Here is a 13,823-nt window from a genome sequence, read left to right on the forward strand (position 1 = left end):
AGTCAATAAGGCATAAAATATAACCCAGCAATAAACAGTAGAAAGCAAAAGTAGTGTAGCACGTGGCAGGCAAAACAAGAACTATCGCTTACTAAGCCAGATAACAAAAAAAGTCACGGCCCCAAAATTGCTTGTAAACAAAAACTAGCTGTACAATTAACTTGATAAGATTTTAAAAAACTTACCTGAGCAACAAAGTTAAATGCAGGCAATCCAAGTTCTTGAAGTACAACAGTATAATGAACTCGCTGCAATTTACTTCTACAGAAAGGGAGTTCCACATTGTAGATACTGGGTTTTTGGAGTGGGCTGGAAAAGAGAGCTGTGACGTCAATAAGTGGGAGGTTCTCTGCCTGCTTCTGTAGACTAAGCTAATATGTTAGTGCTGACGTCTGTTTGTGGGAGGGAATTCCCTGGTAACTACTACAGAAGTGTAGTAGCTCTGACGTCAACAATTACGAGCCAGCTGGAGGATTTTACAGGGCGGGATAACTTCATTTTTAAATTGCAGTGAAACTTGTACGGGAAAGTAGGCTGGCTAGGAGGTGAAACAGTGGAGTGAATATTTTTTTAACGCTGCGGTAAGAATTTCTGTTGGTAGGGTGAAATAAAAGGGACAGCAAAAGACTGCAGGTACAGAAATCGGATTTAATATCCCACTGTTCTCCTTTAAGGCTTTTACTCATGCTAAAGCTGCAAAACAGCCAAAATCTCTCCCTCCCAAGGCTATTCCTCAGGGATCCTCTACAGGTTCACAAATTTTGAGCTTAGCTGAGGACCTGATCTCCTTAATCAGGGGCTCTCAGCCACACCCAGACAGGGGCTCTCAACCTCCTCCAGGCAAAAGGCCCAGGGTTGAGCAGACAGATCCCCAGTCCTCTGATGAGGCCTCAGATGACTCTGCCCTTTCAGATTACCAGGAGGAGGCCTTTCCGGCCTACGAGGATTCTGATGCAGAGGAATCTATTCCCTCTGCCTCCCCCCCTGAAGAGTTGTCCTTTGGGGAGACCCTTCACTCCATGAGAGCATTTCAGATGGCAAGGCCAGTGATTCCAGGAAGAGGTTAAGGACTTTTTTGCATTTACCTCAGCATAGACCTTTGGCTATTCCTCCTGTTTTAAATGTTATAGATGATGTGTACTCTGAGTCTAGTATTTCCCCAGACTCCCTTCCTCGGGCTCCTGTCAAACCCGACAGGTACTACAGGGTCCCGGACACACATCTATTCCTTTACAAGGGCCACTCTGCTGACCCAGAAACTATTTCCCAGGGGCCTAAAGGGGTTGCAACCACCACTACTAAGAACCCACTTCCTTCTGAAAGGGAATCCAGGGCTTTAGAGAGATGGGGTAAAAAAGTGTACACTTCTTCCACTCTTTCTATGAGAGCATTGAATTGTCAATTCCATATGATACAGTATCAAGAATATCTGTTAGATGAATTGCATAAAAAACTAACCTCACTTGAACCCCTAGATTGCAAGGCGCTTCAGGATCTGGTGCATAACTCCCAGCAGGTTAGCAACCATTTCTTACAGTGTGGTTATGATGCATTGGAAGATTCATGTAGGTCAGCAATGACAGGTGCAGTCATACGTAGACATGCTTGGCTGAAGGAACAAACACTGCCAGATCATGTTAAAGCAAAGCTTCTGGATGCTCCACTGGAAAAACAAAAGTTATTTGGATCCACGGCTCAAGAGGTCTTAAAGAAATTTGAGGAAAAGGCTAAATCAGTACAGACAGTCAAAGATTTTCTCCAGGTCCAACCACCAAGATTCAGCAGAAATTGGCCTTCTAAGAATTGGTCCTTTCCAGACGCAGACAGATTTCAGAGGCAAAAACAGGCGTGCCAGAGGTAGAGGGCAAGCTAGAGGCTCCTACAGAGGACGTCAGTGGCAGCCTCCTAACCAGAGAGGTAGTGCAGGACCTACAACTGCTGCAAAAGGACAAACTCAATGACTTGACTTTGACCCCGCCAACCAGGGCTCAATTGGAAGCACCTTTGGGCGGAAAGCTATCTTTTTTCTCAGAAAATTGGCACAGTATTACAAGGGACAAATGGACACTGCAAATAATAGACAAAGGATACAGATTCCATTTTCATACATTACCAAAAAGACCAGGCATGCCAAACCTGCCACCGAATCAAAGGGCAGAGGCATTCAAGCAAATTTCTAACCTACTGCAAATGAAAGCTATAGAAAAGGTTCCTCTCAGAACAAGGACAAGGATTTTATTCCAGACTATTCCTTGTCCCAAGAAAAGCAAAGCAATGGAGGCCTATTCTGGACTTGTCCGCACAGAATACTTATCTCATTGTGCCAAAATTCAAAATGCTGACCCTACAGCAACTCCTTCCCATGCTGGGCAAGGGGTCCTGGCTGGTAACTCTAGACCTCAAGGAGGCATACCTGCATGTCCCTATCAGACAGTTGCAGAAGACACCTCAGATTTCTTGCAGGTTCAGAGCATTATCAATTCTCAGCATTGCCCTTTGGCTTATCTACTGTGCCCAGAGTATTCACGAAATGCCTGGCATCAGTAATTGCACACTGCAGACTTCAGGGGATTCAAATATACCCATACCTGGACGACTGCCTTAAACAAGCGGACAGCCAACAAACATTGGTAAAACACTTGAATTATGCCATCCGCCTACTTCAGGCCTTGGGATACACAGTCAACATTCAGAAGTCAAGACTTGTTCCATCCCAAAGAATAATTTTTCTGGGTGCAAAACGAGATACAACCACCCAAATGGCTTTTCTCACAGAAGAAAAACAAGAGCAACTACCGGATTATTTCAGAAATCTGACAAAACAAACCCAGCTGACTGCAAGGAAAATCCTGCAGGCCCTGGGTTTCATGGCATCTTGCATTCTTCTGATTCCACAAGCAAGGCTGCATATGAGGAAACTACAGTGGTACCTAAGGAGTCTATGGTCTCAACACAGTCACAGCCTAGAAGCTTTGATCCCCCTCATTCCATGCCTTCAAAAGGAATTTCTGTGGTGGGCTCAAGCAAGCCAGTCAAACATGGGTCTGCCTTTCAGCAAACCAAATATCAGCCAAACCATTATAACGGACTCCTCAGACCATAGATGGGGAGCGCACATGGAGGGCAGATGCATTCAAGGGCAATGGACACAAAAAGAATTGCGCCTGCACATAAACCAAAAGGAAATGCTGGCAGTGATACATTCAATCGAGGCCTTCAAACACTTCCTGCATCAAGGCCACCTGCTAATAAAGACAGACAATACCACAGTTATGTGGTACATAAGCAAGGAGGTACCCATTCTTACCCTCTTTGCAGGCTGGCAATGAATCTTTGGGAACTTTCCCTAAAACTCAATATAGAGCTGCAATCCCAGCTTGTACCAGGAAAAGACAATGTACTGGCGGACAGCCTAAGCAGAAATATTATGGATCCACACGAATGGATGCTGCACCCAGACACCTTCCTTCAGATAACACAATCATGGGGAAGGCCGGACATAGATCTTTTTGCCTCCCACCACAACCAACAACTGAAGAAATTCTGCACAAGGACATACCATCCACAAGCATGGAAAGTGGACGCCCTCTCTTTCAGCTGGAATACTCTAACAGTATATGCATTCCCACCTCTTCCACTAATGACCAAGGTCTTACTGAAGATCAGGACAGAACAGCCAAAAGTGATTCTGATAGCTCCGGACTGGCCAAGACAACACTGGTACCCACTGTTAAGGAGCATGTCACTCACGAAACCGTGGCCTCTACCACAATGGCCACTTCTTCTGACACAGCACAATTACAAAACTTTGCACTCCAGTCTAAAAACCTTGCAGCTGACAGCCTGGAAAATACCTTGACTCCTCGCCAGGATAAACTATCCAGGAGAGTAAAGGATATCATCATGGAAGCTCGGAGGCCTTCCACAAGAAAGGCATATTCAGCAAAATGGAAAAGATTTCGCACTTGGAACACCACAAAGGGCAAAGATCCGACAGTGATGAGCATTCCACATACCCTGGAATACTTGGCAGAAACGCTCCATAATGGCCTTTCTTACTCTTCCATAAAAATTCATGCTTCAGCAATTTCAGCAGAGTACAACACTGATCATACTCTGCTAAGGCAGTTTCTAAGAGGGATAAAAAACATCAACCCTCCAAGGAAACCACCAGTGCCTACATGGGACCTTAACTTCATGTTGGAAAAATTAACTCTACCTCCCTTTGAACCAGCAGCATCTTCAGAACTACAGTTCCTGTCTTGGAAGACTGCCTTCCTTCTGGCCATAACCTCAGCAAGAAGAGTATCTGAGTTACAGGCCCTCATGGCAGTGCAACCATTTCTTATTTTTCATCAGGACAGAGTCTCATTGAGAACCAATCCTTCATTCATGCCAAAGGTGGTATCCAGGGTCTCACTGAACCAAGCTATTCACCTGCCTACCTTCTTTACGAATCCACAAAACAAAGGAGAGAAACTTCTGCATACCCTGGACATTCACAGACAGTTGCGCTACTACTTGGACAGAACTAAGACTTACAGAAAAACTGACCAGCTCTTTGTAGCATATGCTGCTGGTGTAGAAGGAAAAGCAATTTCCAAACGGACAATTTCAAAATGGATAGGGAATTGCATTCGATTCTGTTACTCCTTTCATGGCAAAACTGTGCCAGCTAACATTAGACCTCATTCCACCAGAGCCACAGCCACCTCCACAGCCTTTTTAAGAGGGGTGGCTACAAAGGACATTTTAGAAGCTGCTACATGGAGCTCCATGCATACTTTTTCCAAGCATTACAACTTACCTTTATACTCCAGATCCAGAGCAGGCTTTGCTACTGCAGTCCTGCAGGGCATTTTAGCTACACCATCCTTTTCTTAGGTCCTACCACCCCCAGCTTGGCTATGGTATTCTACCCATATGTAAGGACTGCAGATGCATCCTTGAAGGACATAGTACAGTTTTGTACCTACCATAAATGTAGATGTCCGATAGGTATGCATCTGCAGTCAGGTTTTCCCTCCCTCCTACCCCTCTGTGGTATTCCTTGGGTACTTATCCCTCATTCTAGCTAGCTGGGGTTATCTATTATGGTGTATTTGTTTTATATTGCTGTGCATGTTTGGAATTTTTGCATCTCTCCAAATTTAGCCTTCCTTAGAGGGCACCTGGCATCTGGGGCAAGAAAAACTGAGGAAGATGGCGTCGGCTGACGCTTTTATACCCCAGGCGCTCTGACGTCGGGGAAAGGGGCGACATCAGCCGACGCCGGACCCAGACTTTGGAATCTGGCTGACCGAAGGGCTGCCCTGAGGCAGGATAACCCATATGGTAAGGACTGCAGATGCATACCTATCGGACATCTACATTTATGGTAGGTACAAAACTGTACTTTCCGAGTCTCCCACTCGGTGCATCGGCTCGGGGGACCCCGGTCGTGGCCTTGGAGGTCTGTCGGTCCTCGGACTCTGGGGGACCTGCCTTCGAGGCCATGTGGAGCAAGCTAGCCAGATCGTCAGCTACATCACCCGGGTCGGTCATTCCATCCCCTACCACCACCCCGGCGAGAGCTTCTGACACTCACTTAACCTTGGACAGTAGAGCGCCAGGCCCTAAGGACACCCCCACGAGCGGTCCCCCACTTTCTGAAGGTCTCTCAGAGCCACTGCCTGAGGAACCTCCCAGAAAGAAATTGTGCAAGAGGAAGCATATAGACTCCCAGGACGAGTCTCTCACTTCCAGTACTGACCTCAAGGATTCGGAAGGATCCCCCAAGTCTTCCTCTGATGTTTCCTTCTCCGATATCCTGAAGCAAAGAGGAGACTGGCCTTCCAAAACTCCTTCCGAGGAGGAGTCAGTATTCCTTAAGGCCTTTGGCGCTCAATCCTCTGCCTCCTGGGTGTCTCCACCCTTCGATGAACTTCTTGACCTTACTAGTCGAAGGGTGTGGGAAAACCCTGGTTCTGTGGAGCCCGTACCCAGGCATCCCAACAAATTTCTCTCCACCCCTCAGGGAAAAGAGTTTGTCAAAGGGAGTCACTGTAGATGCCATGGTGGTGGCGGCAGCCACCCAGAAGGAAGTTGCAGAGGCTTCCTCGTCAGTCCATCCTCCTAGTAAAGAGTCTAGGACTATGGACCAGTACGGGAAGCGTACCCTGTCTTCTGCAACCTTCACTTTACGGTCGCTGAATTACTTGTCTCATTTCACTCTGCTCCAGAGAGATCTCAGAGCTGGGAGATACTCTTGCGGGTAACATACGTCAGGCGGTGGCTCAGTTAATGCACAGGTTTCTACCCTCAACTCCATTGCGAACTCATCCATGTTACTCATTTCGTATGCAGCTGAGGGAGCGAGTAGGGCGGCCAGCTCAGGGGTCGCCCTTAGAAGGCAAGCCTGGCTGCGCCTGTGTCACTTCGTGGAGGCCTTCAAGTCTTCCTTCACTGACGCCCCATATGATGGTTCCTCCTTGTTTGGGACCAAAGTGAGACACCCTCACCAGGTGTGAGCAAGAGGGAAAGCCCCTGTCTGCTGTAGGGGTTCGTTTTTCCCCTTCCGTCTAGACCTTATCCCAAGGCCGAGCGGGGGGGGGGAAAGATGTGGTTCAAGAAATCACAAAGGTTTTTTCCTGTCGCACAAGGTGAACCCCCCCTTCAGAGGCAGGGGAGGGGGGGGTTATTCAGGGAGACTTCGCTCCAGAGGCAGAGGGGGCCCCTGCAATTACAGAGACCGCAACTCCTTCCGTGGCTCCCCTTACTCTCATTCCTGAGGGTGCGCCCGAATGTGCTTATCCAGAGCCAGTCAGGGGTCTAATTTCCTTGCATCAGGAAGCCTGGGAAAACATTACCCAGGACCGATGGGTATTAAGGATAATTTCCGGAGGTTAGCTCATCCCATTCTGTTCAGTACCCCCCCCAATAAGAAAAATCCCAGACATTCCACCCAGTCAAAGGGATCAAGCAGCCTCAGAGTACTCAGCTGCTAGAAAAAGGAGCCATCCAACCAGTCCCCTCAGACGAAATCGGATTAGGAACTTACTCAAGATTCTTTTTGGTGCTGAAAAGAACAGGGGACCTGAGACCCATACTAGATCTCAGTCAACTCAATTACATACACAAGTCCAAATTCCGTATGGTCAGTCTACAATCGATTCTCCCATTGTTGGGAGAGGAAGTGTGGATGTGCTCCATCGACCTCAAGGATGCCTACTATCATGTCAAAATGGACAGGGCATCCAGGTGTCACCTACGCTTCCGGCTGGGAGCCAGTCACTTCAAGTTTCGAGCCCTGTCCTTTGGTCTCACCACAGCCCCCAGGGTGTTTACCAAGTGTATGACAGTGGTGTTGGCTCACCTGAGACGTCAAGGATTCCAGGTGTTTCCGTACTTGGACGACTGGCTCCTTACCACTCCCACCAGGCATCAACTAGTTCAGACCAGGGACGCTACCATCAGTCTATGTCACCGATTAGGCATATCTATAAACTGGAAAAAATCTGCCTTATTGCCCTTAGAGTGTCACCTTTAAAGGAGCAGAGTTGGACCCCATTCGAATGCAAGCATTCTTACCACAAGAAAGGGTCAGTGTTGCAACAACAAATACGCTGATGTCCCTGAGACATGCGAAGGCAAGACTGATTCTACAACTCCTAGGTACCATGGCGGCGACTATCATGTTGGTCCCTCTAGCGAGATTACACATGAGACTTCTAAAATGGCTCCTCTTTGTCCAATGATCTCTCCAAAGACTTCCACTATCCCATCCCATCTTAATCACAGACAGATGCAAGCAGGACCTCCGTTGGTGGCTGTGCACTAACAACTTGATCGGGTGAAAGCCCTTTGTTCCACCCGTCCCTGTTGCCACGGTGACCACGGACGCCTCCCAGATGGGGTGGGGGGGGGCATTATCTCGGCAGGATGGTCCAAGGCACGTGGCAGGAGCACAAGATACATTTGCACATAAACGTCCTGGAGATGAGAGCAGTGCTTCTTGCATTGCAGGCACTTCAAGAAGTTCTTCCTCTAGGGACTATTGCGATACACTCAGACAACATGTCAGTTGTGTGGTATCTCAAGCAAGGGGGAACCCGATCTTACCCAATATGTAGAGAGGCCATGCGGGTGTGGCATTGGGCAGCAGCTTCCCAACGGTTTCTGGTGGCAACGCACGTTCCGGGGAAAACCAATGTAATTTCGGACAAGCTGAGCAGGGCAATTCTTATGCCCTACGAGTGGTCCCTGAATCGCCTGGTTGCAGAGCGAATCTTCAGCAGATGGGGTCAACCTTGCTGTGACCTTTTTGCCAGTCCTCTCAGTGCGAAATGCAACAACTACTTCTCGCTGATCCCTCCACTGGGGGTATCGCCCAGGGACGCTATGGCTCACAATTGGCCCTCCAGTCTGCTTTATGCTTTCCCTCCATTTCCCCTTCTGTCAAGGGTGATTTCGAAAGCCCAATACTTGGGAAGCAGAATGATTCTGATTGCCCCACACTGGCCTAGTCAAGTATGGTTCCCCTTCCTTCAACCTTACATTGTGGACACTCCTTGAGTTCTGGAACCTCTTCCAGATTTACTGACTCACATGTCGGGACAGTTCCACCCCTCTCTGAGGACACTCCGGTTGACAGCCTGGCTATTCCACTTCCATTGTTAGTCAGACGTCACAATTTTTCACCAGAAGTGGTCCATGTATTATCGCCCTCTCATAAACCATCCACTAGAAAAATCTACTCTAGCAAATGGAAAAGGTTCTCTATCTGGGCTTATTCTAGAGGCATTGATCCCTACACGGCTCCAATTGATACGATTCTGGAATTTTTGTCTATGCTGTTCTATCAAGGGTCCGCATCAGCCACCAAAGTTCAGCTGGCGGCTATATCAAACTTCCACATAGCTAATGAACCTAGCCTTATGGGGCACAGACTATGTAAAGCATTCCTTAAAGGTGCCCTATTACTTCATCCCCCAATATCCCAACCTATCATGCCCTGGGACCTCAATTTTGTTCAAGCCCTTACTTCTACCTCCATTCGAGCCTGCAGCTACCTGCGAGTTAAAAATTTTTAACATGGAAAACAGCATTTTTAACAACAGTCACTTCAGCGAGGCGGGTCTCTGAAATTCAAGCCCTGTCCATCAACCCCCCATATTTGATCTTCCATAAAGATAGGGTCTCTTAGACCAAACCCATCATTCCTTCCCAAAGTGGTTTCTGTGTCTAATATGAATCAGTCTGTTGAGCTGCCGGTCTTCTTCCCCAACTTTTCAAACAAGGCAGAATGCAGATTTCACCAATTGGATGTACATAGACAATTACGCTTCTGTCTACACCGGACAAAAGATATCAGGAAATCTGACCAACTCTTAGTCTCCTTTTCTGAAAACCGATTTGGTTCTCCGGTATCCAAGGTCACGCACTCTACATGGATAGCCAGCTGTATCTCCATCTATCAGACAGCAGATAAAAATTTGCCTTTTCCAGTGAAAGCCCATTCCACAAGAGCAGTCTCCACATCCACAGCCTATCAAGCTAGATTGTCAATGGATGATATATGTGCCGCAGCCACTTGGGCTTCTCACACCTTTTTTTCTCATTACAAATTGGATGTGGTCTCCAGGGGAAGATCTTCCTTTGGCTCCACAGTTCTCAGGAGTATTTTCCTATGAGCCACCCAGGATGTAGGTGCTAGGGACGCTGTCCCACGGGTAAGAATGTAGGCGAAATAGGACTACATAACATCAAGAATTTATGTACTCACCATAAAGTTCGATGTATGTAGTCCATCCCGCTTCACATTCTTACTTACCCTCCCGCCTTCCCCCTGCCTGGAGAATTTGGAAGTTAGGTTGTCTCCTGCAGAGTCCCTTTGATTAGTTTTTTTGTTTGTGTGGATGCCAGGTGTGTATGAAATAATTATCTTGTTCGCAGCAAACTAGATCTGGGGATGTGGAGCAGTGTACCATGGGATACCCTCTTAGCCCAGCCAATCAGACTTTTGAGCTAGTAAAATAGGCCGAGTCGGAGCCTATATTCGGCTCTGAACCCACGGGTAAGAATGTGAGGCGAGATGGACTACATACATCGAACGTTACGATGAGTACATAACTTTGTTTCTTTTCATCCAAGATTTCTAGGTTTGGCTATTTCTAAGCAAGCCATTTCCTCATGTTCCTTTCATGGGATAAGCCTTTCTACCAGGGCTATGGCTTCCTCTGATGCCTTTTTTTTTTTTTCAAAGGATTGAATACCGATTTAAGCTTTGAGGTTGCTACTTGGACTTCTGTCCGTAACTATACTAAGCATTGCAAATTAGATGTTTCCAGAGCAAGACCTGGCTTTGCCAGAGCTGTTCTGCATGGGTTTCTTTGGCTGTTCTGGGCCTTCCTCCTCCCAAGTTTCCTCTTGCGTTTGTGCTATTCCTTTTGTGAAGAATACTGCAACAGTGATATGTAGGAACAATAGTTGTGTAAAATCTTTACCATAACAGTAGATGTCACTGTTGCAGTATTCGCTCTCTCCCCTTCTGTTCTACTGTCTTCCTTTTCCTCTCATGGCTGTTCATTTCTGAGTTTCGTATGTCACCTTTATGCACTATACATTGATCAGGGAGCATGCATGTGACTTACATCTATAAATCCCCAAGGCTTTGGTATACTGGTCAGACGTTAGGCTGCTAAGCAGGGATTCCCTTTTTTTGAAGAATACTGCACCAGTGACTAGGACAATTTACTGTTACGGTAAGATTTTACATAGGTTCCTCCTTAATGAAGAGGATGATTTTTTTCCAAAGAGAAGGAAATTATCTGATTTAACTAATTTCATTCCTCTTGCCGTATTCTGTCCTTCGTCAAAACTTCTGAAAAGTGCATTCACAATTACTTGAACACATCCTTTAGGAAAAGCTCCTGACCCCGTCCATAATCACTCCTATGGCATTAAATATATATATTATATATATATATATATATATATATATATATATATATATATATATATATTTATATATATATATATATATTTTTATATATATATATATATATATATATATATATATATATATATATATATATATATATATATATATATATATATATATATATATATATATATATATATATATATATATTTATATATATATATATATATATATATATATTTATATATATATATATATATATATTTATATATTTATATATATATATATATATTTATATATTTATATATATATATATATATATATTTATATATTTATATATATATATATATATATATATATATATATATATTTATATATATATATATATATATATATATATATATATATATATATATATATATATATATATATATATATATATATATATTTATATATATATTTATATATATATTTATATATATATATATATATATATTTATTTATATATATATATTTATATATATATTTATATATAGATATTTATATATAGATATTTATATTTATATATAGATATTTATATATAGATATTTATATTATAGATATTTATATTATAGATATTTATATTTATATATATATATATATATATGTACTTAAACAGATGCTGAATCAGACAAAGGCAAACTAGTTTCCACTGAATTCCTTTATCTCTCAAACTTTTGATCTAGTCTGTCACCAAAAGCTCCCCTGTTAACTGTCTACACTAGGGCTTTCACATTCCAGACTAATGTGGTTAAACTACTACTAAACTGGTAGATACCAGTCTGTTGAGTGGCTCTCCACGTCTTCTCCCTTCCTACCTGTCAGTATTGGCTTGCTACAGGGCTCTATTCTCAGCACTCTACAAGTGTCTTAACAATCTACGTAATTCCTATCTGCAAGCTTTCCTTATACAATATGCTGGCAATTCTACTATAATATGCACTTCATATTACGTTGCATTTTCAGAGAGTTACTCAAGAAGCCTTCAACTCTGTTGAAAGTTGGCTATAGGGTAATCATCTGCTATTAAATCCCCCCCAAGACTAAATTAATTTTTTTCCAAAAATCCCTTTTTCCATGAATTCAAAAATTTTAAAATGATTTCCTTAACACCATGATTGAATATACTTGCCATACAAAACTACTTGGCATGACAGTCGCTGACTGTCATAAATTTGATTAACATATCCACAACAGCATCAAGAAAATCCATCGAAAACTAAATACCCTTCATAGAGTAAAGAAATTCCTTAAACTAGACCAACCAACCTGCAAACCTCACTTGGTTCTCAACTTGAACAGTGGTGCAACAAAGTTGCCAGATTTGGTTGTTAAAAAAAAAAAAAAACTTGACAGACCCACCACTGTTAAACACAAAAAACTCTTGACTGGCTCAAACTTCCTCACCAGCTATCTTATACCCATCTCTTAAACAACACAATTGTCTATATCCCATTTGCCTGCCCATCAGTTAGCCCCATACTTCAATTCTGTCTACCAAGTTGTCCCCTTTGGTCAAGTGATATCTGCTTACCATCTACAAACCACAATGCTCTACTGGGGGGTCAGCCTTTATTCCAGTAATGCAACTAGAACTTGGATTAAGATTCTGTATCAGTCAGGTCCTATCTCGTACCTTCATGTTTTCAAACCATTACTAAAAGACTGCCTGTCTACCTCCTAGCTTTGTCCCTGCTCCTCATCTTGGACATAGCTTTACCTAACATCCTTGGTCACCTTCTTACACCACTATTTAAAGCATTAAATCAACTTAACCTGTTTTTATCCCCTTCTAACACTTTATTGTATTATTTAAGTTACTATACCTAATTCTAATTTAGCACAACCAAATTTGCATTCCTTCAGTACTTTTCTATTAATGCTTAAACCTGCTTATCCCCTTTAATACCTTGGGTATTTCTTAAATTACTTGCATCTTATACATCATATGTTTATCTGGAAGTTATCTGTACAATTCTGTATATTAAAGTTTTTGAAAATCAGTACAAATTTTATTATGCTGACTACTGTGCTATGTATACACTGTAACTGCATTATAAAAATTTGTTTAAAATATTGACTGCATAAAATTTGTTTCCTTGGAGCTTTTCTCCCTGGGTCTCTACTGAAAAAGGGCACCTGTTCACAGTCAGATTTTCCCAGTAAACAAATGTGAATAAATACATTTTTCTCATCTTGTATTGCTTAAAATGAAATTCTTCCCTCAGCTGTTGGATCATTTATGGTTAATATTAATATTACTATTTTTATTTTGTTAGGAAGTGCATCAGAAGTTGTAAGATTGGGAAACTAATACCTTCTTTACTTCACTACATTTTGCTTGGACTGTGTATTGTTAGTACTTGTGTCTGTGCTTTTAATGTTTGTTTTTTCTCCCTAGAATCAGTGAACATTGCATCAGCAACAGATAACATTAAGGAACAAATGTTTCCAGAGAGAGAAGAATCATCCTCTTCTCCAGTACTAGAACGAGGTCAGTATTTGTGTCTGAGCGCCACTTTCCTGCGCAAGTTTATAGCATTGCTTTCTGCTTATAATTGTTTAGCTTGTAGGTAAATGTGGTTCTTCATCTGGCATACTGACATTGGTAATTTCTCTCTTTTGTCCAACTTGGTATCTGTCCATCTTTACTATAATTCCAAGCAGGAATTAAGTATGAAAGGACCCATTTACGTGGTGCCATAGATTGATAAGCATGTCTGTTTTTATTTTATTTTTTTTAAATTGATTTGTAACCTTAACTTAACCATAGCACTTTTCTTGTCTACCTATACCTAGTTTGTATTTACTTTTCTGAGGATGCTATTCTGTACAGTTCATTTAATAGAAAAATCAAGTTAAG

General features: G+C 43.0%; 1 protein-coding gene across 2 annotated transcripts in view; it reads left to right on the forward strand.

Annotated features, from left to right (window-relative positions):
* The window catches only part of EIF5B (eukaryotic translation initiation factor 5B), a 3,606,765-nt gene that overhangs the window by 1,346,676 nt on the left and 2,246,266 nt on the right, over positions 1-13,823 (forward strand). For both annotated transcript variants that reach the window (XM_044070982.1, XM_044070983.1), the window contains exon 8: positions 13,362-13,454. In XM_044070982.1, the coding sequence (XP_043926917.1) occupies positions 13,362-13,454 (93 nt within the window). The remainder of the gene's footprint in view (positions 1-13,361; positions 13,455-13,823) is intronic.

The sequence above is a fragment of the Protopterus annectens genome, chromosome 5.part0 (assembly GCF_019279795.1).
Source record: "Protopterus annectens isolate FY-2018-M chromosome 5.part0, PAN1.0, whole genome shotgun sequence".
In the NCBI taxonomy this organism is placed as follows: Eukaryota; Metazoa; Chordata; order Ceratodontiformes; family Protopteridae; genus Protopterus; species Protopterus annectens.